This window comes from Papaver somniferum, chromosome 6, assembly GCF_003573695.1.
Source record: "Papaver somniferum cultivar HN1 chromosome 6, ASM357369v1, whole genome shotgun sequence".
NCBI classification, from domain to species: domain Eukaryota; kingdom Viridiplantae; phylum Streptophyta; class Magnoliopsida; order Ranunculales; family Papaveraceae; genus Papaver; species Papaver somniferum.
This window is the reverse complement of record NC_039363.1, coordinates 68,643,642-68,660,359: the sequence shown is the minus strand read 5'-3', so window position 1 is coordinate 68,660,359 and position 16,718 is coordinate 68,643,642. Positions and strand designations below refer to the sequence as shown.

The 16,718-nt window shown below is 34.1% G+C and overlaps 2 protein-coding genes across 2 annotated transcripts; both read right to left on the bottom strand.

Annotated features, from left to right (window-relative positions):
- Positions 1 to 10,126: 10,126 nt before the first annotated feature.
- LOC113290892 lies at positions 10,127 to 11,383 on the bottom strand. The gene is made up of 2 exons (XM_026540479.1): positions 11,254 to 11,383; positions 10,127 to 10,599 (listed from the first exon to the last, which is right to left on the bottom strand). Exons 1-2 carry the CDS (start codon positions 11,381 to 11,383, stop codon positions 10,127 to 10,129), a joined length of 603 nt encoding a protein of 200 aa, XP_026396264.1.
- Positions 11,384 to 13,391: 2,008 nt separating this feature from the next.
- LOC113290891 lies at positions 13,392 to 15,496 on the bottom strand. Its single transcript, XM_026540478.1, has 6 exons — positions 15,345 to 15,496; positions 14,637 to 14,714; positions 14,451 to 14,528; positions 14,018 to 14,327; positions 13,731 to 13,910; positions 13,392 to 13,649 (listed from the first exon to the last, which is right to left on the bottom strand). The coding sequence occupies exons 1-6, from the start codon at positions 15,494 to 15,496 to the stop codon at positions 13,392 to 13,394; spliced, it is 1,056 nt and encodes a 351-aa protein (XP_026396263.1).
- Positions 15,497 to 16,718: the final 1,222 nt, after the last annotated feature.

The window sequence follows — 16,718 nt, the reverse complement described above, 5'->3', positions numbered from 1 at the left end:
CGTATCTTTCAAGTCGTGCATATTGAAAACATAAATGCGAAGCATATTTGAACTCTAGATAGACATGGTATTAAGGAATACAATACGAGGTTTATTGCTTAACCATTAAACTTCGTAGATAAGACATCGCCATAATAATTTGAACGATATTGTGATTTTGTATGGGTATGAGGTGAGGATTTCATCCTAGGGAACAATGTTTACATGTGTTCTAAGGAAGTATGTTCATAAACTTGTTTGTGGACCGAAAAGGAAATTGCCAGGTGTTATTGGTTTTGTTATTCATTGCATATCTTGTGAACAACCAATACGTGTGATAGAGTATAACCGCTCACAACTTGTTGTGTTCTTGGTAGAACTCTTCACAAAGGCCTGACTTATGTATTGGTATAACTTTTATTAGTAAAACCGATCTTAAGTAATCACTTGTGGTATGATCGGATTTTGTATGTCTGACCAATTAAAAGGAAAGGAGGAACCGATCCTTATAAAGGGTGCAGTATATCAAAGGGAACCGATCCTTGTATAGGGTGCAGCAAGGTTTATAGCATAAAGGGAAACCGATCCTATGGACATGTGCAACACATATAAGTTAGATACCATATATATGTGCGGAACTGATCCTAGTACCTAGTCAACCGAATTTTTGGAAAGCTAGTGTGACTATGCACAGTACTCACATGGAGGTAGAACCGAAACTTGTTTGGTAGAACCGTAAACCCATGATTGTGATTGAATGTTGGTTTGACCAATCACATAGTTCTTAAAAGTCATATGAACCAATTCTAAACTTGTTTGGAAGTGTAGAAAATCGATTTCAAGGTTGTAAATGTGAAAGAGAACTTAAAAAGTTAAGATGTCGACAAACTTTGAACACGTGCTGTGAATGTTTATTTCTTTAATTTTTCAAAGATATTCCTTAACGGCTAAGGGAAGAGAATCCCAGGATCGAAACATAAGTAAGTTAAGAATCTTTCAATTAAGGTTATTAATTTCATTTTGTAGGGAAATTACAGAATTAGTAATGTGCATTTACTAATAAGATTTTCCGAGAGATTTCGATCGTTATTTTTGGACAGAGCATTTCCAGGAATTATGGAAACCGAATTTGTGCTTTAATGAATATCTTGAGAATAATTTCGGTTTTGGAAATTCCTTGGTTTCCAAACTTCCTTGTCTATAAATACTTGAAGTTTGCCTTTCTAGCAAACTAATCCTTCGTAACAACAGATTTACTCTTTTGTTGTTGTTACTGGTGTAGCCGCCTATTCGGAGAGAAGAGTAACCTAATTAGGCGAAATCTCTTACGGCCGCTTAGTTTAAAGTATTCTTTGGGATTGAGAAGCTCTAGCGCGACCCGTTGGTGAGAAACTAGATAATGCGGTTTATCTTTTGTTTTCGATTGATTTGATTGACTAACGGTGGTTGAAATCTGATTGCACCTAGTTTGTTTATTATTGAGAATCTTCTCTTCTGATATAAGATTCACTCAAACTAGTTCAGAGTTTCGACATGGATCTTTAGACTGTTGTTAGTTCTAAAGACGATCTTATGATAATCCATTGTTAACATACTCCGTTCCGTGCGTGATTGATCACAAGAGATTCAAGTGATTGTGTGCAGGTGTTTATTGAAGATTTAAGAAGATTTAAAGACAAAGAATATATTGAAGATCTGACTTGGGTTTTATAATCTTTGGTGTGCACAATACATGTTTCAGTAAAAGAGGATCCAATTAATAACCGGTTTATCCTTGTGGTAGATTGGGTTGATTAATTGAGTAGATCGGCATCAACACGGTTCTTCGGATTAAAGGTGTTGTTGGCTTAAAATTAATCGATTGCCTTTGGGTGATTGAACATAAGATAGATCTAAGGACCTGACGAAGGAGTTTATGTTGAGATAAATGGAAGAGCCTTTGTCCGACTCGTATCACTTGGTTGAATAGAGTTGATACCAAACATATTTGTTGTTCCTTTACTGTTTGGAATACGAACCAAAGGAATTCTTCCAAGTACGTGACTTATTTATAAGTTGGAGGCGTGGGAATACAGAAAGAACTAGGGGAACTATAGGGTTAGTTACTTGGTCTCAACTATACGAAGTTAGTGTAATTTTGTGTAGCGGATTAATCCTGAGAGTATTCAGTTCTGGACTAGGTCCCGGGGTTTTTCTGCATTTTCGGTTTCCTCGTTAACAAAATCTTGCTGTGTCATTTACTTTTATATTCCGCATTATAATTCTTTTATTATAATTAAAGTAAATGACACAAACGTTAATTCCTATTTAATTGATAAGCAATCCTATTGTGTTTGATTAAGTCCGAACCTTTGAATCAAGTAAACATACTTCGTTGTCATATTGTCTCGATCTCATATCCATAGACGATCACACGAAGTGTGAAACGATTAGTTGTATTGTCTCGACTCAGTCCATAGACAATCACTTTCGGAGAAAGGACTTATAGGTAGGAAAAGTTTTAGCTTGAGGTATATTTGGGTACCCTCGCCTTTTCAATTGGTATCAGAGCAGGCAAACACGAAAAGATATAACAATCTGTGTTTGGTGCGATCCAACCTGTAAGAAATGAATTTAATGTCTGATTCAGTTAACGTTGAGCAAGAAGATGATATACTTTTTAAAGAAAGTTTGTTTTCAAAAATTGATAAACAGGTATGTACTGTAAGTTCACTAGTGGAAGATAACAATATTAACCATGATGGGTTAATTAGAAAACAAACTGATGTGGAAAAGAAGTCAGGTTCAGATGTCATTAATGAGATCAAGTTTTTCAGAAAGCTTGCTGAAAAATATAATCTAAAGGATAATACCTATTATCCATCTGCCAAAAAGGTCGTCAGAGATTTCTTGATTCATGTAGGTGCTGAATCTAAAGGCCTTGAATCTTCTCAAGCCAAAGGAGTTATATTAGTTAAAACAAGGATTTGTGATTCTAACATGAAGAATCTCTTGACTAATATACAACATTGTAACACCTCTCACAAGGATCATGATGGATGGATTTCTAGGGATAATCTTTTGACTAATATCCGGTCAAAATCAATGATCATCAATTGTGACAATGATTATCTCTCAGACGGTTGTAATAATCAACTCTTACACACAAAAAGGAATGATTTCAGATCATGCTGTTTTGTAGTTGATCAACTGTCTAAGATTGAATCCAAGAAACAATCTCATCAAATGATGATATCATATTCCAAAAAATTCCTGGGTCGATACAAGAGTTTTGTTTATCACATGACTAAAAAAACTTCATGTCACAATTATGATGATCAAGATGATTACTCTGTTAAATCAGATTACTCTTGTTGTGACACATTGAAAGAAGTTTATTCTTGGAAGAGTCTCAAAAATATATATATTCAAAAACATCTTGATGGATCTTATTTCACAAATTCTGAGTTATCAATAGCTCACACCAACGACTGATGTTAGTTTATAGAATTTCCCTTGATGTGCTTGGTTCAAATAAAAAGGGAAATTATTAAAAAGAGCACAAGAATTTGAAGAAAAAAAATATTTTAGATTCCAGTATATTTAAAGTATTTATGCTTTGAGTATCTTTCTATCCTTGGGAAGTCCCTGACCAAAGTTTTTGGAAAAAATTTCATGACCTTTTGGTCATACTGCCTCGGAAATACTCATGTTGTTTCCAAGAGTATACTTTCGCAAATAAGATACCACAATTAGGTATTTCGTTCTTGGAAATCAAGTTTGAATTATTATATAAACCATCTTTTAGACCGATACTCTTGTCTGCGGTCAAATATGGGTGAAAATATTATATTATATTGAATCTCAACTACGAAAACTTGAAACCTTTCCTGTTGAATTCAAGTGTTACTTCTCTGAGGAACATAAAATGAGTCATATCTCTCTTGAGATTATGCTTGCGTTAATGGGATATTTTCAAGTTACTCGTGAACTTTTGGAAACAACAGTAGTAAATGAAAAAATACTTGGATCAAACCTCTTGAAGTCGATTGTGGAATTGAATCTTCTGAAGCAAAGACTCAATCATCTAAAAGAAAAGAGAAGGTCCAAGAATCAAAACACCGAAGAATCTTTGGTAAATAATTAGAAGTCTTCTAAGAGATTAAGTTATTTGCTGTAATACTTAATCTAGTTTAATAGAAATCAATTTTTGATTTCTTTCATTGATTGTATTGGTCTATTATGAATAAAATCATTTGATTAGTAATTTTTCTTGTGATAGTTTTCGGTTTACATAGCCTGTGCTTAATTGCTTTTACCTTATTGCTATGTATGTTTATGGGATGCTTGATTTCGGTTTTACTACCTTAATATTCGATCTCATATATTGTGAACCCTTATGGTTTGGGTGACTTTTTGATTTAGCGAGATTAAGTTCTATCCCTAGTAGGTAGGCTTTATCAAAGGATCATGAGGGGTTCTGATAGAAACAATATGTGAAAAAGTCACTATATGTTGAATCGGTTTTGGTTTAGCATAAAAGCATATGTGTATCGACGGTTTTCAACTTTTGCTTGCAATTGTTAAAACCGGCTTTCAACATTTCTCTGGTAAAGGTTGAGGTGTGTTGTTATTCTTTTGTTTATGCATAAGGATGACATCATGGTGATATTTCGATATCAATTCTCCCTGGACGAAGATGCTATCATATTGGAGAAGTGGATGCGAAATTTGAGGTAACAATCTTGTTAGTTAATTGTTTTCCTGTTTAAGAAAAGCCTGAGTTTATATTATATATATATATATATTTGTTGCTTTTGCTTAACAAAATTTCGGTTCAATTGAGATTTATTTCATGATGTGTGTGTGGATGTGTGTTTCAATTGGTTCCAGTTAAGAAAAACTATTGTTATCTTGCTTTATTGTGTGGTATCAATTGTTTAGGCTTAAAAAAATTCGGTACAATTGATGTGTGTGTGATTCAATTGGTTCCTGTTAAGAAAAACCATTGTTATCTTGCTTTTGTATGGTATCAATTGTTTAGGATTACAAAATTACTGTGCAATTGCGGTGCTTTTAATGTCTATGTTGTTTCAATTGCTTCCAGTTGAGGTGAATAATTATGCAAGTTGATTTATTTTGGTTTGTATGAATTATTTATGGGTTAACGAAATAATTTGTGTACGGGATGAGTTGTTTAGTCCAATTCGATTCCGGATAAGAAACTAAGTTAATTCTGATCTTAGTTTTTCTTATCAAAGTGAGGTTTCGGTTATTCAAGTCTAATCGAATGCCTAAACAAGGAATGCTAGTTAACTAACCTAGTACTTATCTTGTTTAAAATTGAAAGGTCTAAGTTTAGGATAATTAGAACCTGATGATAAAAATGGAGTTTATCTTTATTTTGGTCTTATCGAATTAAGCGGTTGTTCTTGAACAATCGGTTTAGCAAAGGGACTAATGTGATTAGTTGTTTTTGGCTTGCTAAACTAAATTGGAAAAATTGTTTCAGACAATTGTTTCCTTGGTAACATATCAAAATAAGACTACTTTTAGTTTCAATTTTGATATTGGTTACCAGAATGTGATGTGTGGAACCCTCGTGCCTAACTCTACAAGTTTTCAAGTCTATTAGATTTGTAAGATTCTTTTCGTGTTGTCCTTTATTTTTTTCGTTTCTTTGTCATTTTTGTAACATAAAGGGGGAGAAATATATGGAGTAAACAGGTGATGCTGGCATTTATTTTATATTGATTGGCATCGTTAGGGAAAAGAACATTGGTACTTGAATGTTTTATCCAACGAAAGAGTGAAAGCACAGACTAAGGGGGAGTAACATGTCATATATATTGGTATAACAAAGACGTGTGGACTGAATATCTACCTATCTTCCTTAGGGGGAGTATTAGCTTTGTTATTATAATGTCAACAACGGCATTTTCAAGAATTGAATGTAAGCAGTATTACTGTGCTGCTGAATCGGGAATCAAGCGGATTGTAATGAATTTTTGTAATTTGTTTATCCATATTATGTAAGAGTGTTGTCACTAAAATTGACAAAGGGGGAGATTGTTAGAGCATTGCTCGGTTGAACCCACCAAGCATTGGTATATCAAGTTTGGTTGTCATATTTTAGTGAATCAAAACTCATGTTAAGAGTCGCTTGATTATGTACTAGATTCAACTTCGTATAGGTTAGCTTGAAAGTATTAGGATATGAGACATTACAAGTATTGCGAAGTCTTGAAGATGTGAAGAAGCAAGGATCTACAACGACAACAATCATCCTTCAACTTGAGGTTAGTGATATTTGACTTGAACTGTTTCATTCCCTAACGTATCTTTCAAGTTGTGCATATTGAAAACATAACTGCGAAGCATATTTGAACTCTAGATAGACATAGTATTAAGGAATACAATACGAGGTTTATTTCTTAACCATTAAACTTTGTAGATAACACATCGTCATAATCATTTGAATGCTATTGTGATTATGTATGGGTATCAGGTGAGGATTCCATCTTAGGGAACAATGTTTACATGTGTTCTAAGGAAGTAAGTTCATAAACTTGTTTGTGGACCGAAAAGGAAATTGTCAGGTGTTATTGGTTTTTTTATTCATTGCATATCTTATGAACAACCAATATGTGTGATAGAGTATAACCACTCACAACTTGTTGTGTTCTTGGTAGAACTATTCACAAAGGCCTGACTTATGTATTGGTATACCTTTTATTAGTAAAACCGATTTTAAGTAATCACCTGTGGTATGATCGGATTTCGTATGTCTGACCAATTAAAAGGAAAGGAGGAACCGGTCCTTTTAAAAGGTGTAGTACATTAAAGGGAACTGATCCTTGTATGGGGTGCAGCAAGGTTTATAGCAAAAAGGGGAACCGATCCTATGGACATGTGCAACACATATAAGTTAGATACCATATATATGTGGGGAACCTATCCTAGTACCTAGTCAACCGAATTTTCGGAAAGCTAGTGTGACTATGAACAGTACTCACATGGAGGTAGAACCGAAAATTGTTTTGGTAGAACCGTAAACCTATGATTGTGATTGAATGTTGGTTTGATCAATCACATACTTCTTGAAAGTAAGATGAACCAATTCTTAACTTGTTTGGAAGTGTGGAAAATCGGTTTCAAGGTTGTAAGTGTGAAAGAGAACTTACAAAGTTAAGATGTCGATAAACTTTGAACACGTGCTGTGAATGTTTATTTCTTTAATTGTTCAAATATATTCCTTAACGGCTAAGGGAAGAGAATCCCAGGATCGAAACATAAGTAAGTTAAGAATCTTTTAATTAAGGTTATTAATTTCATTTGTAGGGAAATTACAGAATTAGTAATGTGCATTTACTAATTAGATTTTCCGAGAGATTTCGAACGTTATTTTTGGAGAGAGCATTTCCAGGAATTATAATAACCGAATTTGTGCTTTAATGAATATTTTGAGAATATTTTCGGTTTTGGAAATTCCTTAGTGTCCAAACTTCCTTGTCTATAAATTCTTGAAGTTTGCCTTTCTAGCAAACTAATCCTTCGTAACAACAGATTTACTCTTTTGTTGTTGTTACTGGTGTAGCCGCCTATTCGTAGAGGAGAGTAACCTAATTATGAGAAATCTCTCACGGCCGCTCAGTTTAAAGTCTTCTTTGGGATTGAGAAGCTCTAGCGCGACCCGTTGGTGGGAAACTAGATAATTGCGTTTTATCTTTTGTTTTCGATTGATTTGATTGACCAACGGTGGTTGAAATCTGATTTCACCTAGTTTGTTTATTCTTGAGAATCTTTTCTTCTGATATAAGATTCATTCAAACTAGTTCAGAGTTTCGACAGGGATCTTTAGACTGTTGTTAATTCTAAAAACGATCTTGTGATAATCCATTGTTAACAGATTCTGTTCTGTGCGTGATTGATCACAAGAGATTCAAGTGATTGTGTGCAGGTGTTTATTGAAGATTTAAGAATATTTGAAGACAAAGAAGATATTGAAGATCTGAATTGGGTTTTATAATCTTTGGTGTGCACAATACTTGTTTCGGTAAAAGAGGATCCAATTAATAATCAGTTTATCCTTGTGGTAGATTGGATTGATTAATTGAGTAGATCGGCATCAACACGGTTCTTCGGATTAAAGGTGTTGGGCTTAATTATAATCGATTACCTTTGGGTGATTGATATAAGATAGATATAAGGACCTGACGAAGGAGTTTATGTTGAGATAAACGAAAGAGCCTTTGTCCGACTCATATCACTTGGTTGAGTAGAGTTGATACCAAACATATTTGTTGTTCCTTTACTGTTTGGAATACGAACCAAAGGAATTGTTCCAAGTACGTGACTTATTTATAAGTTGGAGGCGTGGGAATACAGAAGGAACTAGGTGAACTATAGGGTTAGTTACTTGGTCTCAACTATACGAAGTTAGTGTAATTTTGTGTAGCTGCTTAATCCGGAGAGTATTCCATTCTGGACTAGGTCCCGGGGTTTTTCTGCATTTGCGGTTTCCTCGTTAATAAAATCTGTTGTGTCGTTTACTTTTATATTCCGCATTATAATTCTTTTATTATAATTAAAGTAAGTTACACAAACGTTAATTCCTATTTACTTGATAAGCAATCCTATTGTGTTTAGTTAAGTCCGAACCTTTGTATCAAGTAAACATACTTCGTTGTTGTATTGCCTCGATTTTGTATCCATAGACGATCACAAGAAGTGTGAACCGATTAGTTGTACTGTCTCGACTCAGTCCATAGACAATCACTTTCGAAGAAAGGACTTATAGTTAGGAAAAGTTTTAGCTTGAGGTATATTTGGGTACCCTCACCTTTTCAAAGATGAATGCAGGTAATTATTGAATACCAAGTTTAGACCATAGAAAGAGCCAGATTGTAAGGATAAAATAACTAAGACTGAGGTTGAAAACGAACTAAGAATTGCAGCTGGAGATAAGTCCGACCCGGAGTATTTTGTCAGACTTTTTGCCATGTGGTTGTGTGCGGTGTTTTTCTTCACAGATTCTGGAACAACAAGCTTTGTGAGGAAATGGTTACTCATGTTCTACAAATGGATAAAGTGTTATGGCCAGATTACATTGTAGAATTTTTGATTTCGAACATCTCAAAACAAAAAGGAAAAAAAAAAGGATTGTTATTGGATGCACTACAATGATAGCGGTAAGTAAAAGACATTTATTTCAAAGTAAAATGTTGCATCCAGTATATAGTACAATGTTGCATACAATATGTAAAAACTAACCTCTTTCATTTCTCTGCATCCATTATTGGTTCTGTGAACACACTGGGAACTACATCAACAAGAGGCAGGGTTTTGATACCACAACTCCGAGATTCCTAAGATGGAACCAGCACACATTGTGCAAGAAACTTCGCAATGATTTTGGCGAAAAATCTAGAGAGAGAATAGACATGACTTGGTTTAAACATCAAGTAATTTTTTCTTACTCTCTTTAATTTCCTAGTACAAAATACTAATTTTTTTTGTGTAAACAATGGAAGCTGATCCCAGCAAATGGATCAACAACCAAAGTTGACATAAATAACTGAAATCTACTATAGACAAGTATTATTATGCACATTTTTTTGTATCTGGGTATTTAAATTAGAGGTGGTTCAGATTAGGATTAGGAAAAAAAGTGTGATAATAGATGATGGAGTTAAAGAAATGATACCGAGTTGCCATCTGAAAAATATTACAGATTTTGTGTATCAACAATGAAAGTTGATCTCCAATGGATGGAATCAACAACCAAAGTTGGCACAATATTTGAAATGTATTACAGATTTTGTGTATCAACAATGGAAGTTAATCCCCAATAAATGGAATCAACAACCAAAGTTGACATCATATCTGAAATGTACTTCACTTATAGGCCTTGTTTGGTAACCATTATAATTATCTATTTATAATTATAGATAATCATAAACTGAAAAATGATTATATCATAATCATTTTTGAAATAAATTTTAACAAACAACTTTTTGGAATAATTAATTATCAAAAAATGAAAAATGATTAAAATGAGAAGTTGTTTGGTACACATGTTTATCATTATGATTTTAGTGTTTTTCTTATAAACCACAACACACAAATTTAATCATAGTTCTTCAATACACTAGCAATTTGATCTTAGCTAGTTTCGGTATCGAAACCTATACATGGCATCGGCAATTTCATCTCTCACGTGATTCATTTCACTTCTTCTTTGTTGATGTGCGTACATACCACTAAACGCCGGTTCATCAGACGGGGATGTATCAACATCTATGACATTTTCTTCATTTGCATAATATGCAAACAGTTCATCATACTTGGATTCCGTCCTAATGAAATTGTGAATTGCACATGTTGCTATTAATATTTGTACCTGGGTGTTGTATGGAAATGAGGCAGGATCTCTCAAAATTGGAAAACGAGATTTAAGAACTCCAAAGCTTCGCTCGATTGCATTCCTTAATGAAGAATGCCCAAAATTAAACAACTCCTTTGCAGCGAACCTTCCATTGCTTCCTCTTCTATGGTCATGTAAGTGATAACGAACTCCCCGATATGGTGCAAGAAAACCAGGCATGTTTGGATATCCAGCATCAACAACATAATACTTTCCTAAAAATGTAAACAATGTCGGAGAATATTCAACAACAATAACATCGTTAGTCACAATACAAGTAGAGGGAATTCACAAGAAGGAAAAGCATTCTGGTCAGAAAGAAGACATGGTACACAAACGACAGCGTATAGTTTGGGAGCCTAGTTACACTTATTCATCTTAATATGGTTATTTTGTAAGGTTATTACTAGCCATCGTCTATACCAGCACCAGTAGTGGAAGAGGACAACTTAACTAGTCTTAAAGATTTCAGGTTGCTGTTGGGACTGCACAAGCACTTGCTTTATGATTGTAAACTACAAGTTATGCTACTGAAACCGTAAATCTACTGACATACTTTTAGATGAAGGATATGACCTAAATACTCAGACTGCAGATGGTTGAAACTACTGCCTATACTAGATCGTTATGGCTTGGCCAATTATCAAACTGCTGCAGGAATATATTGGACCAGAATATATTTATGTACAGTATTAGGAGAGTGTCTTTGTATAGATTAGATCTTTCTATTTATACGCACAACAACAAGATAAACTATTCTGAACTACCCTAACTGAAATAGTTTATTATCATGCTAATGAATAATCACTGTAAACAAAAAAAATTTCCAGGGACCATTGCAGGAAAAATGTATAGCAAAATTAACTAACCTTCAGGGGCATGAGGAAACATCAAACTTCTATTACCCAAAGCTTCCCATAAAATTCTTGAATCATTTGCTGATCCTTCCCATCCAACGTAGATATATGTGAATTTCAAATCAAACGAACATATTGCCATCACGTTTTGTGATATATTTCCTTTCCTATCGAAGTATGGTGTTTGTTGGGCTAGTGGTACAATCACTTTAATATGTGTTCCGTCTATAGCGCCAATACAATCCTATAAAATATTTATGGATATAAGTTAAAAATGGGAAGAAAAAGAAAGACAAAGCTATAAGAGATATCATCTGACGTACCTTGAACCATGGGAAATATTTAGAGTTGTTGAGTATTTCAGCTGGAGTCTCAGAAAAAGAAGGAGGTTTTATAAGTTCCTTGGAAAGTTCCATGATGGCTCTCAATACTTCATTGAAGTATCTACTTATAGTTTCACCGGAATGTTGAAATCTTTCTTGTAACATTCTATTATCTTTATTATATCCAATCGTGAGAAGGAAAATCGCCAACTGCTCTTCTATGGTGACCCATCGACCGTCACGTAAAAGTTCTCTTTCTCTTAAAATGTGAGTCAACCTTAAGAAAACAAACTTCTCCATGCGATACTGCTCATAACATCTACGGGGATGTCCGTGCAAAATCTCTTGCATGTGTTGATGTCCCGTAAGTATATAAGTTCTACAAGGTTCCTTACATATGCGACCCTTAACGTTTTCTATAACTGCTGCAACCACAAGTAATAAGGTGCGTTCTTCAATCTCTTCTTCGGAGTCCATATCCTAATATATACAAACAATTATTAACAAGAATTAAATTCAATTCTTCTTAGCCTCAGATTCACTACCAGTCTACTGCTCCCATAAACATTAATAGGTATACATGATGGGTGTAAGAAAAATTGAAAACAATAAACCACATGCTATTAACAGTCTAAACCTTGACAACTTTCTACACAAGTGATCAAAGTAGAAACATGAATGAATTCTTTGTAAGTAGAGAGATCCAAATTAAGTAAAACCACATGCAATGTCTTAAAAACACTGAACACTAAATAAGTAAAAAGTTAAAAAAAAAAAACAGCAGATCATAAGATTCATTTCATCTCAAGCATGTACTTACAAGAAGATATATGATAAATGGGTAACAAACAACAGAAGTGACAATTAAACTAAGGCAGAAGCAAATCAAATGAAAAAAAGAGAAACTAATCCAAAAAACAAACTATACAGAGAGATTGGCGGTTGCAATCAAAAAAGCACTAAACACGCACACATGAATAAACCAACAAACTCTTATCAAACCACAAGAAAACCAACCAAATCAAATTCATTTCAATTCCAATGATAAAAAACCATCTAAAGACACATTAAACCAGAACCCCCTTAACCACCAGGTTCACCACCTAATAAACACACATAAACAATCCTATCCAGCACATGAGCTGTTCAGAAATCTAGTTTCAAAAGTATACAATTTAACTTGAATTGGCTGTTGTTATCAACAGTAACGGACAATTTTTGAAATTATACTGAAAAATGGGAAAGTAGTAGTTCTCCAAAAGACAAAACAAAGTAACAGACAATGTATGAAATTATGCTGTCAAGACAGTGTATGAAATTATTAGAATCTAGTCTAGTCTAGCATATTGAACAACATTATTTAAAGATTGCAGACCAACTTTTTAAGTTTCATATAGAGGAAGGCTACCTGGCTGGTAACTTCTTTGGCCATTTAACTGAATTCAGAATACGACCCGTCAAAAACTCTAATCAATGATGTTGTTTAAATGCTTATTATCTGTAGGCCATTTCCTGAAAAACAAATGAAACAAGTAAGAACAAGAGAGAGAGACACAGTAAAGTATGCTACATTAAAAAAGTATGCTACATTAGTAAAGTAAGAACAAGTAAGACAAATTAAGAACCACATTCATAAAGCCAAGTTAACAAAACCAAATCTATTAACTATTAATCAGTAAACCTACTAGTTACTTATAGCATTCATGTCTTTAACATTCTCAAAACAAACAAAAACATCCAATTTTAATCATAAAATGAAACGACCATTTCAACAAAGGTTCAAATGACATAAACATTAGCCTAGTACTCTAAAACCTCTCACAAACTCTAAGACCCGAGACTCTTCAGCCATTCCTTCTGATTATTAGGATCTAGTGACATAAAAACTTGTCTCCATACAGCATCTTGAAACTTCTCTAACGCCCCCATTAAACTTCGAACACTCACGCCATCAAGAGATTGAAAATACTTTGTACAATTTGGAATTGAAAAAGGATCCTTATCCAAATCAATAACATGTTTAGCTTTTGTGGCATCCGCAATAGCAAACAAAGCTTCACTCATACCAGCAGTACTTGTAGCTCTCTTAGTTTGACCATAATCAATTGTTGCTGGAGCTTTTCACTTTCCTCTTTCATTAGCTTTCTCTGTTGAGCTTTCACTTACTTCTTCCACCCCAACAACGGACGACCCCTTCCTCGAGGACTTAGCTGGAGTATCATCATCTATGCTCTGAGCCGAAGCATACGCATTAGAACCAGTTACAGTTGAACCGCCAAAAATGGTACACAACTCTTCATAGATAGGGCAACCATTTGTCTTATACTTTTTTTTATCCGGGTATTCCTACGTCAAAATAGTACAAACTATCTACTGACTACTACCCACAATAATTCACAAATCAAAATACAACCTACAATAACAACAAAGAGGGTGATGTCAATTAAATTTACCCCAAGATATGCATCCCACACTCCTTCGTCGTCAACTATAATCTTTTTATCTTCCGAATCCCATTCAAAGCCACTAAGGGACATGAGCTTCTTCATGTCATTGTGTCTAACCCTGAACAAATTATACCTATTCTTAATTTGATCCATAGTAAAATTCTGTCCATTTTTCTTGTTGAATTCATATTTTACTTCAATCCAAGCTTCTTTCACAAATGATTTAGGCTTCTTACCACCAAGTATTTGAACTATCAAAAGTTCACATAGGCTTTTTTCCAAACTATTACACCATTTGGCAGTCTCAGTCGACATTCTAATGAACCCAATTTTTAAGAAAATGTTAGTAAATACCAGTGGGGCAATTTCACAAACAAGATCAGAGCAAAACACTAAATTAACAAAGAAAAAAATTGATAACCCACTAAAGAAAACTTACCTGATTTTGATTTTGATAAGAAGTTCTTCAGATTTTGAGGAAGATGAATTCACCACCTTAGTTTGGGTTTCAACAGAACTGTGAGAGAAGATCGAGATTAATCGTGAGTTGCTGATGAACAGATAACAGGGGAGATAAATTGAAATTAACAAAGAAAACATTGATAACCCACTAAAGAAAACTTACCTGATTTTGATTTTGATAAGAATTTCTTCAGATTTTGAGGAAGATGAATTCACCACCTTAGTTTGGGTTTCAACAGAACTGTGAGAGAAGATCGAGATTAATCGTCAGGAGAGAAACCAGATCAAAAAAATGGGAGATGAACAGATAACAGGGAGAGTACTGCTGAAGGTGGTGAACTTCGACGAACAGATAACGATTGACGAAATCAAACAGGAGAGAAACCAGATCTAGGTTTTTCTACCCCCATTTTTTTTGCTTCTCTCGTTCCCCTCTCTCGGCTTAGTTTCTAATGAAAAGAAAGAAAAAGAAAACCCGTGTTTTTTTTATAAAACTGAGAATCAATTATTTTAATTTTTAAAAACAAGTTTTAGTTGTTTATAAAAATAATTGGTTTTTTAAATTATGATTAAAATAACTGATTAATATAATTATTACCAAACACCCTAAGAATGGATTATGGCTCACAGAATTGATTATGAGCTCATAATCACTTATTATAATCATTACCAAACAGCCCCATATATTGCCTAAAATAGAGTTTTAGCTTCAAATTCATATACGTCGCACCTCACTCGGGGGATACGCCCCCTCGTGAAAGATATATTAAGGGTAGAATCTGAGAAAAATAGATTATTCCCCAAAAAATACTTTGCTCACTGTATTGCACACCGATTTGAAGGTTAATGAATATTTTGTTGATCTGGTTACAGAAGATGAGATGTATTTGATTGACCTATCAGAACCAGCACGAGAATTGGAAGTATAGAGGCAGAAGAATGAGGAGCTGGCAGAAGAAAACTTGTATCTTGAATGTGACAAGCAGGAAATAACTTATCAAAGAAGGGGACAAACAAGGACATTGATGAACAATATAATCTTCATGAAGAATATTATTAACAATAACAAGGACATGATTCAGTTGCAACCTGCAGATGTAGAGAGACTTGAAGATATTGCTAAACAAATGAAGGAATGGAAAGAAAAGGAAATCATATCCAGAAAGCACGATCAGAGAGTACTCAACAGGAATTCAGAAGAGCAACCAAAGATATCTTAGAGACTGAATTAACTCACGTGGAGAATACAAGTGGAGAACCATCTGGAAAGGAGACTGAAGCTGACTTGAATGTAGACGGAGAACCAGAATCAAGTCAACTGACGTGGTCATTGTCAGATGCAAGTCCAGGAAATTTAGAAAAGAGATTTCAGAAGGGTTTTCAAAGTGGACTAAATATCCAGGTAAATCCTATGTTGAACGATCACTTGGCAAACTGGAAGATGGGATTCTATGCAGGAAAAAAAGAACAAAGAAGACAAGAAACAAATCTTCTGAACAGTTAGAAGAGGAGAATGAAGTCAAAGAAGGAGAAATGAGTATAAACATACATGACGAGGAGATGGTGGGAGATTTAGTTGTTTATTCAACTCCTCCAATTAAGGCTATATTTCCAGAGAGATCATATTATGTCGCTACAGGTACTATTTTAACTCAGTTGAATAATAGCCTGTTTGGATGTGTCCAAAGAAGTAACTTTTCTACTTCTGAAAGTAGATAAGTCATAAGCTCGTTTGGATATTAGTTTTGTAAACGACTTTTAGAAGTAGATAATCGACTTTTTTGCAGAGCCAACATTTTTTGCTTCTCTGAAAAGCATCTTCTCTCAGAAGTTACTTCTTCTCGTTATTTGTGTCCCTAGTTTTCTTCACTCTTCGTTATGTCTCTTCATTATTGATCTCCATACTTTGACATAAACATTAAGGGTACTCTTAACTTATATACCCGTATAGAGGTTAAGGAACATTTAATACCCCACTTTTATCTAGAGTTTTGAAATAGTAAACAATCATTTTTGTGCAAATTTATCACCTTGTATTGGAACTAATGTTATTATATTGAAATAATCTTAAATAGCATATTTCCGTTTCAACCCTTCGAGTTTCCTAGAAATACGGACCCAGTCATTTATCACAGTGGGACTCGTAAGCTTTAGTCAACAAAAATTCTAATTAATTTTTTAATAAACACACTTGAATATCTGATCCGCTATTTATTTTTAGTTAGTATTTAATCCAACGGTCAAT

Excerpts from the sequence above, each read along its gene's own strand:
- LOC113290892 (XM_026540479.1), bottom strand. The coding sequence starts at position 11,383 with ATGGCAATATGTTCGTTTGATTTGAAATTCACATATATCTACGTTGGA. Across the intron at positions 10,600-11,253 it reads GTTTCCTCATGCCCCTGAAG|GAAAGTATTATGTTGTTGAT; the intron begins GTTAGTTAATTT and ends TTACATTTTTAG.
- LOC113290891 (XM_026540478.1), bottom strand. The coding sequence starts at position 15,496 with ATGTCCTTGTTTGTCCCCTTCTTTGATAAGTTATTTCCTGCTTGTCAC. Across the intron at positions 13,911-14,017 it reads TGTGGGATGCATATCTTGGG|GAATACCCGGATAAAAAAAA; the intron begins GTAAATTTAATT and ends ATTTTGACGTAG. Across the intron at positions 13,650-13,730 it reads CCGTTGTTGGGGTGGAAGAA|AGAGCTACAAGTACTGCTGG; the intron begins GTAAGTGAAAGC and ends GGTCAAACTAAG.